Raw genomic sequence first — 15,519 nt, forward strand, 5'->3', positions numbered from 1 at the left:
TCCCTGTGGACAACTGTGGCTATTGGGGAGGAGGGAGTTGGGATACAGGAGAAATAAATCTGCATTCTAGCCGATGCGGATTGGACATTCATAATCTATTATTTGAGCAAAGGCCAACTTAAGTCCAGGTGTGAAAATGCCTTTAAGAGATGAGCTGAATGTGAAAAGCTGATTATTATGATTATGATTATGATTATTAGGGGTGTGATCCGCTCCGATTAGGAGCGTAGAAGCAGTAGCGGATTGGCCTGCTCCGCCTTACCCAGAGGCGGAGTAGGAGCGGACCGCGGACCCCCTAGAAGCAAGGCGAAGAGAAGCGCCCACTTTTCGGAGCTCCTAGTTCAGGCGGAGCGCTCCGGTCGCCATCTTGAAAACATTTCGCCATAGGATTGCATTGCGGCAAATAATCACGCATAACTAGGTTGTTTTTGAAGCTATCGTTCTAGAAATTCTTGTGCTCAGAGAGTTGTGGATGGGGGTCATTTTGAGACCACTCTCACCTCTCTGCGTTGTCTGGGTCGCGTGCTATATTTTTGTGAAAATCGGGTCAACCGCGCGGCTCAAACGGCGTTTTCGGCTTTTCGCCCATAGGATTGCATTGAGGGAAAGAATCGGGGATAACTGGGGGGGGTTAAGCTATCGTTCTGAAAATTCTTGTGCACAGAGAGTCGTGGATGGGGGTCATTTTGAGACTACTCTCAACTTTCTGCGTCGTACGGGTCGCGCGCTAGAAGTTTTTAAAAAATCGGCGGGAAAAATACCTTTTTCAAAGGGCTGAGGGGCAGAGTCAGCTCCCGGTCATGATGATCCCAAAGTTGGAGGAGGGCATAGGCAAAACAGGTAACTTGGGATTCTGGGAAACTTCTCTTTCTTCATCTGAACGGGCTTTTCCCTGTGTTTTTTAACACAGTAGCCCCACCAAATGCACAAACACAACCTGAAATCATATACTAAGCCAAGAATAAGAGATAGAAACACAGCACTGCTCCCCACCCTAACCTTGGTGAACAACTGAATAGATGTGGTGCAAGGGGATGAGCTCCCCTAGGGCATCTCATCGTGGACGTGCCCCCACTCTCTCCTGCACTGGAAGGCCATTAGAGCCTTCCAAAGAGAGTAAAACGGTGGAGCAATGCCTATCATGAGTTGAAGTGAATGGTCACTTTTCAGTGGTGGAGCAATGCCTGTTATGAGTTGAAGTGAGCGTTTTACTTCTTCTCAGAGCTGTTGGTGGCTGTCTTGAACTGGCAGCTACTTCCCCCTCCCCCGGGCACGTCCCCCTATTGCTGGTAAAAGACAGATATAGCCTTTTTAAAAAAATTCTTCTTGCTGTTTATTGAGCAACACTGCTGCTTTTAATTCCACCCCTCCTTTGTTTATTTATTGATTTATTCCATTTTATATGCATTACTGGCTTATCCTTGGCTCACTTCCTTATGCCCCCAGAAATGCCAGCTGCATGCCTGCCTGCCTTCCCTCCCTCCTCCCCTGCCCACCTCGCAGGGATGTTGTGTGTGGGGTGCCCGATTTTCAAAAATTCGCCAAAAATCAGGGGATGATGGGATTGCTTTGAAACTTGGCGTGCGTGTGTATATCCCCATGAGGTGTCATGGTGCCAAACATGAGGTTTCTAACTTGAACAGAAAAAAAGTTGTATAATTTTTTAGCTTTCAATGCAAGCCTGGGGGGGGGGGAAACGGAGCTCCGGATCCGGATCCGGAGCTCCGAGCGGAGCGGAGCGGAAGTGGGCGGAGCGGGGGCGGGGCGGAGCGGCCCGATCCGGAAAATGGCGGATCTGCAAGTGAAGCGGAGCGGGGGGTCCGTGCACACCCCTAATGATTATTGCATGCACACACGCAAGAGACAGTGCAGTATAATGCTTAATGTTGCGCTAGGACTGGGAACACCTGGCTTCCGATCCATACTGAGTCACAAAGCTACGGGATGACCTTCAGCTAGCCCATGTCACTCACTTTTACCTACTTCACAGGGTTGTTGTGAGGATAAACTGTGGGGCCGGAGGGAGTCTTCATGCCAACTTGAGCTCCTCGGAGGACGAGTTGGATATCTATGTTTAAATAAAGTCAACAGCAACCTGAGGACGCAGACAGTTGACTCTGTGCCAGCTTGTAGCAAAAGCTTTGGAAGTGGATGCCATAATTCTAGACAAAATATAATGATCAAGGCTTTCAGTACTCTCTGTTTCTGTGGATATTATTATCTAATTTATTAAGACACTGTCTTTGGATCCAGAAAGATCTATAAGGTAGTTCATAAATTTAAAATAAAATCTAGACAATAGCCAAAGCAGAAGATCCAAAATAAGCAAACAACAGACAAAAATCAAAAATCAAAACAGAGAAACCTGAATGCAGCCACCAATAGTAAACAACAACAACAACAACTAGGAGAAACGGGGGGACGGGGAACTCATCAAAATAAGAGGGTTCTAAAGGACTATACCACAGAAACATGTTCATGGCTCACATTTCTGCACTCTGCGGGCTAAGATACACGTAAGTGTGAGCAAACTCGGGGAACACTCATCCCGGTGAGCATTCGCCCTGCCACTGCTGGCCATGAATCGGGGCTCACAGGCCCCTGCCAAGCACTCACGAGGCTCACAAGCACTTGGCTCCCTCCTCCAGCCCTGACCTGTTGCATTAATGGTGGTTGCCATTAATGCAGCAGAGGGAAACGCATCCTTTCTGGAGGCTCCAGAAAGCACTGCTGCTAAGTTGACCCTATGAAAAGGAGGACAGGGCTCCTGTATCTTTAACAGTTGCATAGAAAAGGGGATTTCAGCAGGTGTCGTTTGTATATATGGGGAACCTGGGGAAATTCCCTCTTCATCACCACAGTTAAAGCTGCAGGTGCCCTGCCCTCTTTGAAATCTGGTCACTCTAGTATAGCTCCTGCAGCTTTAACTGTTGTGATGAAGAGGGAATCTCACCAGGTTCTCCATATATACAAATGACACCTGCTGAAATACCCTTGTGTATACAGCTGTTAAAGATACAGGAGACCTGTCCTCCTTTTCATAGGGTCACCCTAACCGCTGCTCCCGTTGGGGCCTTAAAGGCCCTCAGCATAAGCTACCCTTGTGTTAGGGCCTTTAAGGCCCCAATTGGAGCAGAGGAGGGGGAAGGGCACTTTCAGAGCCTCCAAAAAGTGTGCAGTTCCCCACCACCATCACCACCACACTAATGGTGGCCATGGTTAGCGTGGCCAGCAGAAAGGAACCCTTTCCGGAGAAGCACACTTTCCCCTCCTCTGCTCTAATCAGGACCTTAAAGGCCCTCTTGACACAAGAATAAAACATTACCCTTGCGTTAATAGGGCCTTTAAGGTCCCAGTAGAAGCAGGTGGCAGGGAGGGAAGTGTGCTAGGATCCACTAGACACTATGCACTTAATGCAGTGTGTAGTTAAGCCCTGCAAATGGTCATTTCAAATTCAAGGAAACTAACAGGACCTATTTAGAGTCCCTCTGGTTACAAGAGATACATTAGAAAAACTGCAAGCAATGCCAGGTGAAAACTCAAACAAGATCTCTCTCTCTCTCTCTGTGTGTGTGTTTGTGTGTGTACTTCTAATGATTGGCATGGAAATGGGGAAGTTACTGCTGTTCCACCCTCCTTGGATCTCCCACAGCCTGTCCCCTGATTCCAGAAAACTCCAATTCCCACCTTGTCAAACTATTACCTCCCTACTTCCATTCTCTAAGATCTTCCTTGTGATAAAACATAGGAGGAACCTCAAAAAGATCCAAATGCTAGGCCAAGTCCCATGCCCACAGGGCAGAAGAGAAGACGGGGCAGTGTTTCTGCTTCTTCCCGCCCCCTCGCTGGACAAGCTTAAAGCCTTGACATGATAAATTCTAGGTGGAAGCCCTGCCCCCCCCCCCATATCTCCAAAAGCCATGGCAGGTCCTATTCTAGAAGGGCAGAAGAGAAAGTGGAATGATGCTTTTGCTCCTTTCCCCCTCTCCCTAGACATGCTTATTTATATATTTATTTATTAAATTTAACTGATTCCATCACATTGAAACCAGCACCAAGACTGGTGTAGATTGCCAACTGGTAAGGGATGTATTCGGAAGCCAGGGGAGCTATGGACCCTTTGGACCCAAAGCCTCTCCTGGACTGCTCCCAGCATGCCTCCATCCTCTCCTTTCTAACAATGGAGAGATAAAGGCTGCAGATGTTTCTGTAAGGACGGAGAGATGCCTTCCCAGGCACCACCGAATTATAGCTTAAATCATTCACATAGCTGAGTCTTAGCAGAAGAATAAAGTATAAGTTAAGTAAATCTAGGCAAATGTAAGTAATTAGTAACAACAGTCATGCCATGTGATCAATCACCGCAGCAGCAAGAGATGCCTACAATTACATCCCCCGGCCCTAGAGTCTTACAAGTTTTCAGTTCCAAAGCTCAAAACAGTAGATTGAGAAGGGGAATTGGTGTGAGACTACCCTGTTCTCATCTGGAACCAGGAAATATGCTGCGCAAGGCACTAAATTGTAGGCACACTGAGAATCCGGTTGCATGATGGAATAATCCCTGAGCCACAGAGGAGATATAGCCTGTACACCAACCGAGTACCTTAAAGTCTTGGCAAGCATTTTTGAACTATTGAAACAGATAAAATAAAAATGATAAAATGAGAATGCCCGACAAAAAGCTTTATATGTTAAATAAGGTTATATACACTATAGAAAGATTTACTATTGTATCACTACAATACCTATTCTATTTGTACATTCAAAGTAATTGGCTTTTTATAAAATATTCTTAGTTTCTAAGGCCAATAATAACTGAGTCAAATCTTAGTATACGTTGCTCTCTCCCTGTCTTTTCGCCAATTAATTTTGTTTGAATTGAATGCTATTGAACGTTGTGTTGGGCCTGTTGTAAATGAGTATGGGAAGTGTTCGATTCCTATTTTCTAATGAAACAACAACAATAACAACAACAATAATAATATACCCAGTAACAACCACTTGCTTGTAAAACTTAACAAATCCAAAGAAGATACACACAGTCTAACACACACATCCAACGCAAAGTAAGGTCAAATATTGTACATTGGATGCAAAACTATCAACAAGGTTACATATGAAGTACTACTCCAATATGATATCAGAATATATTCTATTAGTATGATAGACATATACTCTGCACAATGAATGGCAGACCCCAAGGAAGTGAAATGTGAATGATTTTTTTTTTGCCATAACTGAATGTCAAACTACGGTTGCGTTGCCACTTTGAGGCAGTCAGTTCCATTTCATAGATAGATAATATAGCTTTCATTTCTTGAATGTCATTTGTCCCGATCTCCTAACCATCCTAACTCATCACGTGTCTCCATATTTATTTATGCATTTTCTATATCGTCCTCATAGTGCAAGGGTGCACAGCCATTTTGCCCCCGAGGGCGTCCACACGTGCTTTCCCCTTGCATGCACACACACTCTTTCACCCTCCCACGCGTTCATACACACTCTCGTCACAGTGGAGTCTGGTGCCCCCCCTATTTCATTGGGGCAGCGAATCCACTGTAGGGGTTCAGTCAGAACCAATCAGAACTCTGAAGAAGCTATCCAAAGTGTGGAACTGTGTTCAGTACTTTGGATAGCTCCTTTAAGAGTTCTGACTGAAACCCAGAGCGAATTCACCGCCTCAATGAAACAGTAGCCACCGGTGTACACTGACTCCCCCTCCCCCAGCACACGCAGACACACATTTTAATGGCTTGTCTCAGCTCCCACAGCTTCACTGTTTTCTTACTTTTTTACTTTTTACAAAGCCACCTTTGAAGCCATTCTCATAGGGCTCTATGGTTCCTACCATAGATGTTCCATTCAAGGGTCCCTGAGACTCAAATCCCATTCTTAAAGCATCCTGCTGTATAGTTCCTGTTGTAGAGGCCTTATTCCTAGAGCACCCCCTAGGGGTGGGAGTGGTGATTTGCAACTGCAAAGAGACGGAGTTGAATTTTTCTGGGAGTCTTTGGGGGCGGCACAGGAGCACTTCAGGGGCTACAGGCTGTGCACCTCTGTCGCAGTAGCTTGGAAATAAATAAATAAATAAATAAATGGTGTAATTGAAAGTAATGGTAACAAAGTCAGTAATATAAGAAACATAAACAATTAAAATATAAAGATTGGCGAGTAAAAACAAAAACGCAAAAACAATGGCTTTCTTTCTTTCTATATGTATTACATTTATACCCCACCTTTTCCCTCCAAGGAACCCAAGGCAAAAAAAAAAAATCTTCCTCCTCTCCATTTTAACCTCACAACAACAACCCTGTGATGAGAGTCAGTGACAGGCCCAAAGTCACCCAGGGAACCTCCATGGCCGATTTGGGACCAGAACCCAGATCTCCTGACTCCCAGTCCAGCACTCTAACCACTATACAGCACTGGCTTTCACACCACACACTAGTTCTCATTGATCCATTCTAGGCCTAGAAGCCTTGTGGAATGGGGGAACAGGCTCTCCACGTGCAATGCGAGAAGTAAACCTCCCTCCAGAAGCAGGTCCATAAAGAGATCCATTAAGAGGGAGTAAAAAATGTGTGCGTGAGAGAGAGAGAGAGAGAAAGAGAGGGAGGGAGGGAGGGAGCCCTGGAGTCCAGTTCTCCATTCTGTCTTTGAAGGGCTGAAGAACCATGAGAAAGGAGAGCAAGGTCTTGAAGTTGCAAGCTAGGCAGGGATGTTGGAGAAATCCACTTGGAAATGGAGTGTGACGGGTTTTACTAGGCTTGACCCTCTGCACTTGGTTTTGGGTCCCACTGAACCCCCTGAATTGATTTGTGGCAGTCAGGCAAGTTTGTGGATATTCCGGAAATTTTGTGCAATTTTAAAATTCTGCAATTTGCACAACTTATAGCTGAATTTGCACAAATTATGGGCAAATTTACATAAACTGTGGACGTTTAGCTGTAATTTGCACACATTGGTTAGAAATTTGTGCAAATTGCAGAACTTTCCCAAAGAAATGTGCAAAAATATTCCCAGAGTTTGGGGAACAGCCTGCAGCTTGGCTCAAAGATCATGCCATGGAATTCTGTTGAGCTGAAAATGACCTGGATTTCCCAGCGATGGACATTTCTACTTAAACAGAAGCCTGAATAGGCAGATACACACATTCCTTGGTCACAGACTTCCCCACTGGAACACATCAGAAATGACATAGTTCTATTTAAATTATAATTTAAACCAAGTGTATCATCATCATCATCATCATCATCATCATCATTATCTGCTCTCTGTTCATCGCTCCAAAACCTTGGATGTGAAGCAGTATACAAATATTGTAAATAAATAAAACTAAATCACAGTAATGATCTCTAAATATAAATTAGCACTCACAAATCTTACACAAATCAGTTTCCTGTTGTTCCCTTTTGTGTATCAGAGTGTGCGATGCCCAATGAGCCACCCTAACTGCACAACCTGTGTTTTCCCCAAGGATACAACAGTTCCCCCAGCAATCTCCCCACTGATGTCCTGGAAGGCTGAGTGTGATTTAATGGGAAGGGGATCAGGAGGTGGTAGGGTGGAAAGGGCTAGGTGGAAGGGTGTGTGTGTGTGTGGGTAAAGGGTACAGTGGGTGAGGGTGAGGTGTGTCTTTTTACTGAATCCAGATTGATTCAGAAGTAAGTCAAGCTATTGCCTGCTTGAGGGCAGGCGGAAAGCCTGCTTAATTTCTAAGCTGATCTGACAATAGCCTGGTCTCTTGAATGGAGGCTCTGAAATGGCCCCGATTGGACTCAGTCCCCTGAGGAGGTTTGGCCTTTGAGGGGTTCCTGGTTGCCGGCTGCATGGCGGGCAAACTAGGAAAGCTGGGGGCAAGGCCAACCAGGAGTCCATTGGACTCCCAATTTTTTCCGCTCCCCTTCCCTTCCCTCCCCAGCCTGGAATTGCTCCTGCCAGGACATATAAAGGCAATATCGGGGTGTGTGTGAGAGTCTTTTTAAAAATAGCTTTATAGCCACAAACTAATGGGACAAGGACGTGAGTCCAATGGACACACCTAGACTCATGGCCCAATTTGTACCCTCTTTCTTGGGCGGGTGGGAGCAGCCCAGCACCATCCTGAATCAGCCCAAGGCACTCTGAAGCTTCAATGCCGATCTGCTTCAGCCTCCAGCCGACCTGGTACCACCTCGGATTCAGGCCGAAGCAGGCCCAATCAGCCCACCTTAGATCAGATTCGGGGATTCCAGCCGAAGCAGTACACAGCCCTACCATTTTCTACCACTTCACCCACAATAAATGGTTGCATACCTCAAATTTGGGAGCCATAACAAGGACAATTACTGGCTACTAGAGAAACTGATGGGAATGGATAGTAGCATTCCTGCCTTTTGTTCACTCCTTGCTGCCTTTCTTAACACCAGCAGCACCCTTAAAATACAAAGGCTTGCAGAGACACAGAGCAAGTGGAGAGGCAAAAAAGATTTCCATTCAAACGTTTGAAAGGGCCAAGATGAAAGATGGAATGACAAACTAGATGGATATGGAAGTGTCATGTTCTTAGTAGGCACAGGCAGAGGTAGGCAGAGGTGGGCAGAGGTATCCCTCACTTGAAGGCAGAGATGTATCAGTGTCACAGTACTTCCAGTCCTTCAAGGTGAACAGCAGGTGCCATCAACATTCACTTGCCTGACACAGTGAGCGATTGAAGAGTTGTGCCTGGGGGAGCCTCACAATGTCACACAAGATCTGAGATCTGTATACAAGTGTCTTTTGTGAAACTGCAGTGGCTTTTGTGGCACACCACCTTGGGTCATCTGATGTCACTGCTTCGGACAGAAAGTGTACGTCTTTTGGGTTGTCCCTGGCTCAATGTGCTATGCCAAGCAACTTGAACATCCCCCCCTCCTTCTCACACTGGCCACGAGTTTGCATCAAGCTATTTGTGTGTAACTCATGCAAGAGGTTCTCTCGTCCTCTTATTGATAGTAACCAAAATTGCCTGTAAACATTTTTTGAATTTTGTTATAAAGCCTGAGAGAACAGAAGCAAGACAAGGTGGTCCATCCTCAGAACTTGTTTCCTGCCCCCCGTCCCCCAGAGCCAATGTCCTTATGAGGAGCCCTCTTTTGCTGGATAGTATCATGTCAACTTGCCTTACAGATGTCCAAGGCTAAAATTTCTGCCCTCAGAAAAACCACACATTTCCCAGTGTAATGTAGGGATTATCTATAGGTTTGACAATCCCATGTCCTCAAGTGCCAGTGGATTCCCAGACACCTCCTCCAGTGCCTTCTGAGGCACCTTGCCCCACTTGAATCATCATCATCATCACCACCACCACCACCCATTTCTTCCTGGGGGCTGGGATTGTTTGAAAGTGAATCAAGGTTGTCCACTTGCCATCTTTATTTCCCATGAATGCCTCTGTGCTCCATATGGACTCAGAGATGTTCTTGGGAAGAAAAGGTGGTGGACAGCTGAAAACCAGCACTCCATTTTGAAGAACTCCTGGCTGCCTGAAAAAGAAAAAGGCCCTCTGTGGTAATGAGCAAAGCTGTATGCCTTTAAGGATGAATGTATTTTTTACACAGCTGTAACTGAATCACAACAGCCACATTTCAGACTGAAAATGACAATTCCCGCCATTAGATTCCACATAAATAGGTCACCTATGTTCAAATGAACTTCAAACAGACCACCCCTCCCCCAATAGTCAAAAGGCATAAAAGGGATTTTCAGCATAAGGGCGAAAACACTCACATACCTGTCTCAAATTAACACACTGGGCCTATTTTATGGTAACTGAGCAACCATAGGATAGTTGTGGCCTAACACATGACTGAAGGGAGATCAGCTATCATGGACAGACCTTCCCTATCAGAGAAATGCAATTCTATCCATACAAGGGTGAGAACGTTGCTGACTTCCATTAATATTTGCTGGTCGTTTGAGAGCGCTTGGCATTGAGGAAAGGCACCTTTGTGGAGCCCTGGGCATAAGACCATCAAGGAGGCTCATGAGTCTACTTGTGAAGTTGCCCAGACCTCCTATCAGCCTCCACACCCTGTTGTGTGTGCCCCTCAGCTGAAAGACAGCCCTTGCAAAATTGGAACTAGGAAGTGAGAGCGAAGGGGGGCAAAGGAGTATCACCAAAATCACCTTCCCCCATGCAAGGTTGCTCTTCGACTGAGAGGCATGTGCCCCTGGGAAAGGGGAAGTCGGGTGTTTAACAGCGGAAAGTCCTTGCATACAGCATTAAATATGATTCTCTCCTAGCCCTCAGGGCCAAGAAGAAATCCCACCTGATATAGGCCAGGGAACTGCCACTTGGCTCACACCTGGGAGCATGGATCAATTCCCCCACATTCATACTATCTAGTATAATCAGGGCTGCCATCAAGGGTAGGTCTAGCTGAGCACCTGCTGGAGGCCCTACTGTCAAGACTCCCCTGGAGTTGCTGCTCCTCTTCACTGTTGTGACCTGCTTGTTCACTTGAGATAAAAACAGCACAAGCTTCAAGGTAGAACCTCCTTTCTGATTCCACTTGAAAGAACTTAGTCAGCAAATCCTCAGAGACAGTAAGAGTTCATGCTGTGTCAGGGAAGGAGTCCCCATCTCCTCATTCCCTAAACAGCTCATTCTGGGCTTAGTCCTAGTCCTGCTTGTGACCCTCAGGAAGTTTGTGGAACAAACATAGCCTGATGTGGACCACAAAGGCCATAGCTAGACCTAAGGTTTATCCGTGGATCATCCAGGGGTCAAACCTGTTCATCTAGGTGACACACAGGGGATCCAGTGCTCAGGCAGGGGTGAACCCTGGATGATCCCAGGATATACCTTAGGTCTAGCTGTGGCCAAACTGTTCTAAAGCCATTCAGGTGACAGAAGTTCTTCTGAAACAGGGAGAGGCCAAATACGAACCATTTGTACAATGCATGCATTTCCCCCCATGTCTAAATGCACGTAAGTGCCTTTATTGGCCCTTGATGCATTTAATACTATTTTCTTTTTGTTCCTTGTCTCCCCCGGCCTTCTATTTCTATTTCTTCTTCCCCATTCATACCGAATCACAAGCAGAGATCTACAGGTAAGTCACACATACAATAAGGGTCGGTGGTGGTCTGGCCCTTCGCAATTTCATCGCGTGCAATGTGAAATTGAAAGCAGAGTACAGCGCGACTGATTTCTTCATGCATACACGAATACATCTTGCTGCAATCCCTGATCAAATGTTTGCATGGATTCCCCCCAGTTCTACACCTCTCAGTCCTGCCCTGATTCAGAGCCAACTTCTGAATCATCCCAGGATACTTTGGACTAAACCCAACTTTCCCAGAAATCATCAAAAGAGCGTCTATACTTTAAGATAGTTGTTTTTAAAACGCTACCTCCAGAGAACCCTTTCTATGTTGACTTGTATGTTGAGGAACATCTGTATGTCTGGAATACAACCCCCTGCCCATTGCAAGGGATCCTGGGGCACATAAAATGCATATAGGCTTTTGGCCAGGATTACTGTACAACCTAGAAGACATCCAACCTATGATGGCACATTGCCTGGGACGGGCCACAGTGATGAGCTAGCTGTCTTCTAGGGATGCCCCCCCCCCCACTACCACAGATCTTCCAGTTGAAGAATCCATGATAAACTTCTAAGGAACTATAGAACACCTTCCAAATCATTGCTTTAAGAGACACACTAAAACTTGACTGCCTTGGAGGACTAACTATAGCACACATCTTTATTGCAATCCATAGATCCATGAAAAAACAAGAATGAAACATGAAACATCAGACAGAGCTATTGTCAACTTTCGTCGACTAACATCCACTGGAGTTAGTCAAATGTAAAACCAACCACATGGAGTACCTGTAACCCAATGCAGGTATTCAAACTCCTCACATTAGGGCTAGAAGTGGGAAGGGGTGGTGGCTGTGCCCGCAAGGCCTGTCTCCAACATCCGAGTACCCTCAGTTCCCAACCTTCCTGCACCGAGGAGGGAGGTCTGAAGGAGGCTTGCACCTAGGTCCTCTCACCTGTCTCCACTTTTAGCCTTAACGTGAGGTGGCTGAATGCTAGCATTGGGCTCATAGTTAAGTAGTTGTAGAAATGCATCTCCACTTTAGTTTGGGGATGTATGCATATGACAAAGCAATATATGGGGGGAATGTAAGGACATCAGAAGAGCCATGCTGCATCAGACCAAGGGTCCTTCCAGTTCGGCATTCTGTCCACACAATGGCCAAACAGTTGCCATGGGAAAGCTACAATCAGGACACGTGTGCAAAAGCATTTTCCTGCCCATGCTCCCCAGCATACTGCTTCTTGTACTGGAGGTAACATGTAGCCATCAGGACTAGTAGCCATTGATAGACTTATCCTCCATAGAGTTGTCCATCCAAACTGGTGACCACCACTACACCTTACGGAAGTGAATTTGTTGCATCTAAGCCTGCTCCAGCTCCTCTCCATCAGTACCACACCGCACTCATCATCCTGTCAGAAGATGTGTGCTCTTAGATCTAGAAGAGGTGGGATTTAATTGCCGAAGACCACTCACCCCTTGCAATCGCCTTTCAAATGTGGGGTAGTGGAGGAAAATTGGCTTTACACTTTGAAGCTCTTGCAGAGACACAGAGAAAAAGTGAAATGCAATTGTGAATGAAAGCAAAAGCTGCTGACTGCCTTTCTTAGTTGGTTCATTATTTACTTTTGCTTCTCTGGCCTCTTTATTTAGTGGCTAATTGCCCCAAGGGTTGGGAGGAGGAGGAAATGGGACAATTAGCAGCTGAAGAGGAGATATGATTAGTGATAAGGGCAATAATAATAATAATAATAATAATAATAATAATAATAATAATAATAGGTTTTCATTTTAATAGGAACTGACCCAATATGCACTCCCTGAATTAATAACCAAACCAGAGCATAATTATCCTTCAATTTAGATTCTACAATGCAGTTCTCCAATCAAAACACACATACACAGAGACAATTCTCCAAACAAAAGACCCAGAGGGAAACTGAGTACAAACATGTGTACAAATGTTCATGTGGACTTTAAAAAAAATCACAAATTGATACAGAAACAAGATGAAATGAACTTGCCCTCACCTGGGCCCTTTTATGCTCCCGGGACTTGATTGCCCCACTCGGGCTAGTCCCTCTTGCTGAGCAGTGTAGTCCTTAAAAGGGTTAAGCCCTCTGGCCTGATGGCCTGAAGACCAACACTCTGTTGCCCCTCACGATCTCCTGCTAGGTGAACGTCATGCCACCTATACTAGCAAGGAAGCTCAGGAGAGTGTGAAGGAGGCTGGCCCCTTGGGATCTCCGGCCTTAGGAGTTCAGAGGGATCCCTGATAGTGGGATTAGGCTCAGAGGTGGGCCTCACACGCTGGGCCTCATGAGTCAGCCCCACTGGCCCCTTCCTCTCTGTATCTGTGTCAGATATGGACTTTGGAGGCATGATGCCCCCGCAAACAATCCGTGTGGGTGGGCTGATGAGAATCTATACAGGGCCCAAGTCCTGAATAAGGTGGAAAAACCTGCCAGTTTGGTTTCCTCTCAGTTTCTCTTTTCGCCCACAACCTTATGTTTTGGTTCACCTTGAACTTTGGGAAATTCTCTAGTCTTAATTTTGTTTCCCACCCACCCAGCCACACACAAACTCCAGGATTTCTAAAAAAAGAGTTTGCATGAAAATGCACAAGCATTTATCCTAATATATGCATTTCTGCCTAATATAGACATTTTTTGCAAACAGATGTCCTAATACAATTAGTTTTTTAAAAAACAAACAAACATTATCTTCCCAAATATATGCATTTTGTACATATTTTCTGAATGGAGAACACCATTGCAAAATTGGAAATGTGCAAATTTCAAAGGATATTTGTAAGAATATATTAAAATGTGAATTAAATTAATTTACTTCCCTTCCTTACTCCTGAACCATTTTTTTAAGTCAACCATCTTGTTGAATATGCAAAGTGCAAGTCCATTTCTCTCTCCCATCCCTTCCAAAATGTTTTCGTAGTGGTTGCATCACAGAGCCCTAGTCCCCCCGGTGTCGTATGTAATAATGAATTGAAAAAATGTACAGTCTGGACAGCTTCTTCACGAGCCCTTTTGAATGGCTCAAGGCTGTCCCTTCTCTCTGACTTACAAACACAGATAGGTTTCTGAGAGGACCACTGGCTACTCTTTTGACAAGTGATCGTTTTCTGTCCTTTCAGTTCAAATGCAGGCTGGCATTCAAACATCAACGAGTCCCCGTGGCGAAAGGTTGACCCTTCTCTCTTGCCGTAGGCAGGCACACCTGGATCTCCGCAACTCCCCTGGTCAATTTCTGAAAGAAACAAACATAAAGAGACAAGAAGAGAAGTGGGGAACACGAAAGGAAACCTGCACACAGCTTTTAGCATCTCAGGCTCTTTAATCTTGCGGTACTTGGAATTTTCACAAAAGAAAACAAGAAAATCACAAAGGTTTGCAATAAAGTGGTAAAAGTCTGGGTTACTCAAATGGGCAATTCATGCAAATCTCAAGAAATATGCACAACATTCATTATTTGTGCAAATTTCCTCCATGGACTAAAGTGGGACTGATTCAGTCTACTGAGGAAATTTGCACAAATTAGGAAATTGTGCAAATTCAACTGAGAATTGGGGACGAGACAAACATGTTGGACCACTGTTGGCGAACACTTGCTTGTACTTGGGGCTTTGAATGGGGCAACCAAGATCTGTCTTGTTGGTTGACCACTGTGCGAACAGAGTGCTGGACTAGATGGACCCTTGGACTGATCCAGCATGGCTCTTCGTATGTTCTTACATTTGGTTGTTGGAGAAGTCTGAGGTCCACTCCTCAGGGTCTGGGGGCAGGAGTACTTCCTAGCAATTATGTATGTGGATAGGTGTAGGAGCTGAGGTGGAGGGCCTCACTTGTGAAAGACTAGAAACTGGTCCTGACTCCTCCTCAGAGTTGCTCTCCTGGAAACCTCAGTCTCTGAGGGCTCTGAGGGCCATGAGAACAACTTCTTCTTCTTCTTCTTCTTCTTCTTCTTCTTCTTCTTCTTCTTCTTCTTCTTCTTCTTCTTCTTCTTCTTCTTCTTCTTCCATCCTTCCCTCCCTCCCTCCTCTCTGTTGCCTTTGCTAACAGTGTGATAAGTCCAGGGACTGCAGTTCTTCCAAAAGCTCTTGCAACTGCAACTACATCTCCAAAGAACCCCTGAGCCTGTCATATGGTTAGCCAGGATGACAGAGGCCACAGCTAGACCTAAGGTTTATCCTGGGATCCTCCAGGGTTCGCCCCTGCTGAGCACTGGATCCCCTGTGTGAACAGGTTTGACCCCTGGACGATCCAGGGATAAACCTGAGGTCTAGCTATGGCCAGAGAGGAAGAAAGAAGGGAAAGAAGGAGACACAAACCACCAAACACTCTATTTTCATGCCTGTCTTTGCTGCTGCCTTGGATGGAAGGGAAGGGAAGGGGCATGTACTTGGGGGTGGCCGCTATCTGGGTCTTG

The 15,519-nt window shown here is 45.6% G+C and overlaps 1 protein-coding gene across 1 annotated transcript in view; it reads right to left on the bottom strand.

The window, feature by feature from the left end:
* The window catches only part of CSMD2 (CUB and Sushi multiple domains 2), a 784,677-nt gene that overhangs the window by 242,094 nt on the left and 527,064 nt on the right, over positions 1-15,519 (bottom strand). Inside the window, exon 13 of the mRNA XM_063140724.1 lies at positions 14,158-14,340. Coding sequence (XP_062996794.1) covers positions 14,158-14,340 — 183 coding nt within the window. The remainder of the gene's footprint in view (positions 1-14,157; positions 14,341-15,519) is intronic.

This window comes from Elgaria multicarinata, chromosome 13 (genome assembly GCF_023053635.1).
Source record: "Elgaria multicarinata webbii isolate HBS135686 ecotype San Diego chromosome 13, rElgMul1.1.pri, whole genome shotgun sequence".
NCBI lineage: Eukaryota > Metazoa > Chordata > Lepidosauria > Squamata > Anguidae > Elgaria > Elgaria multicarinata.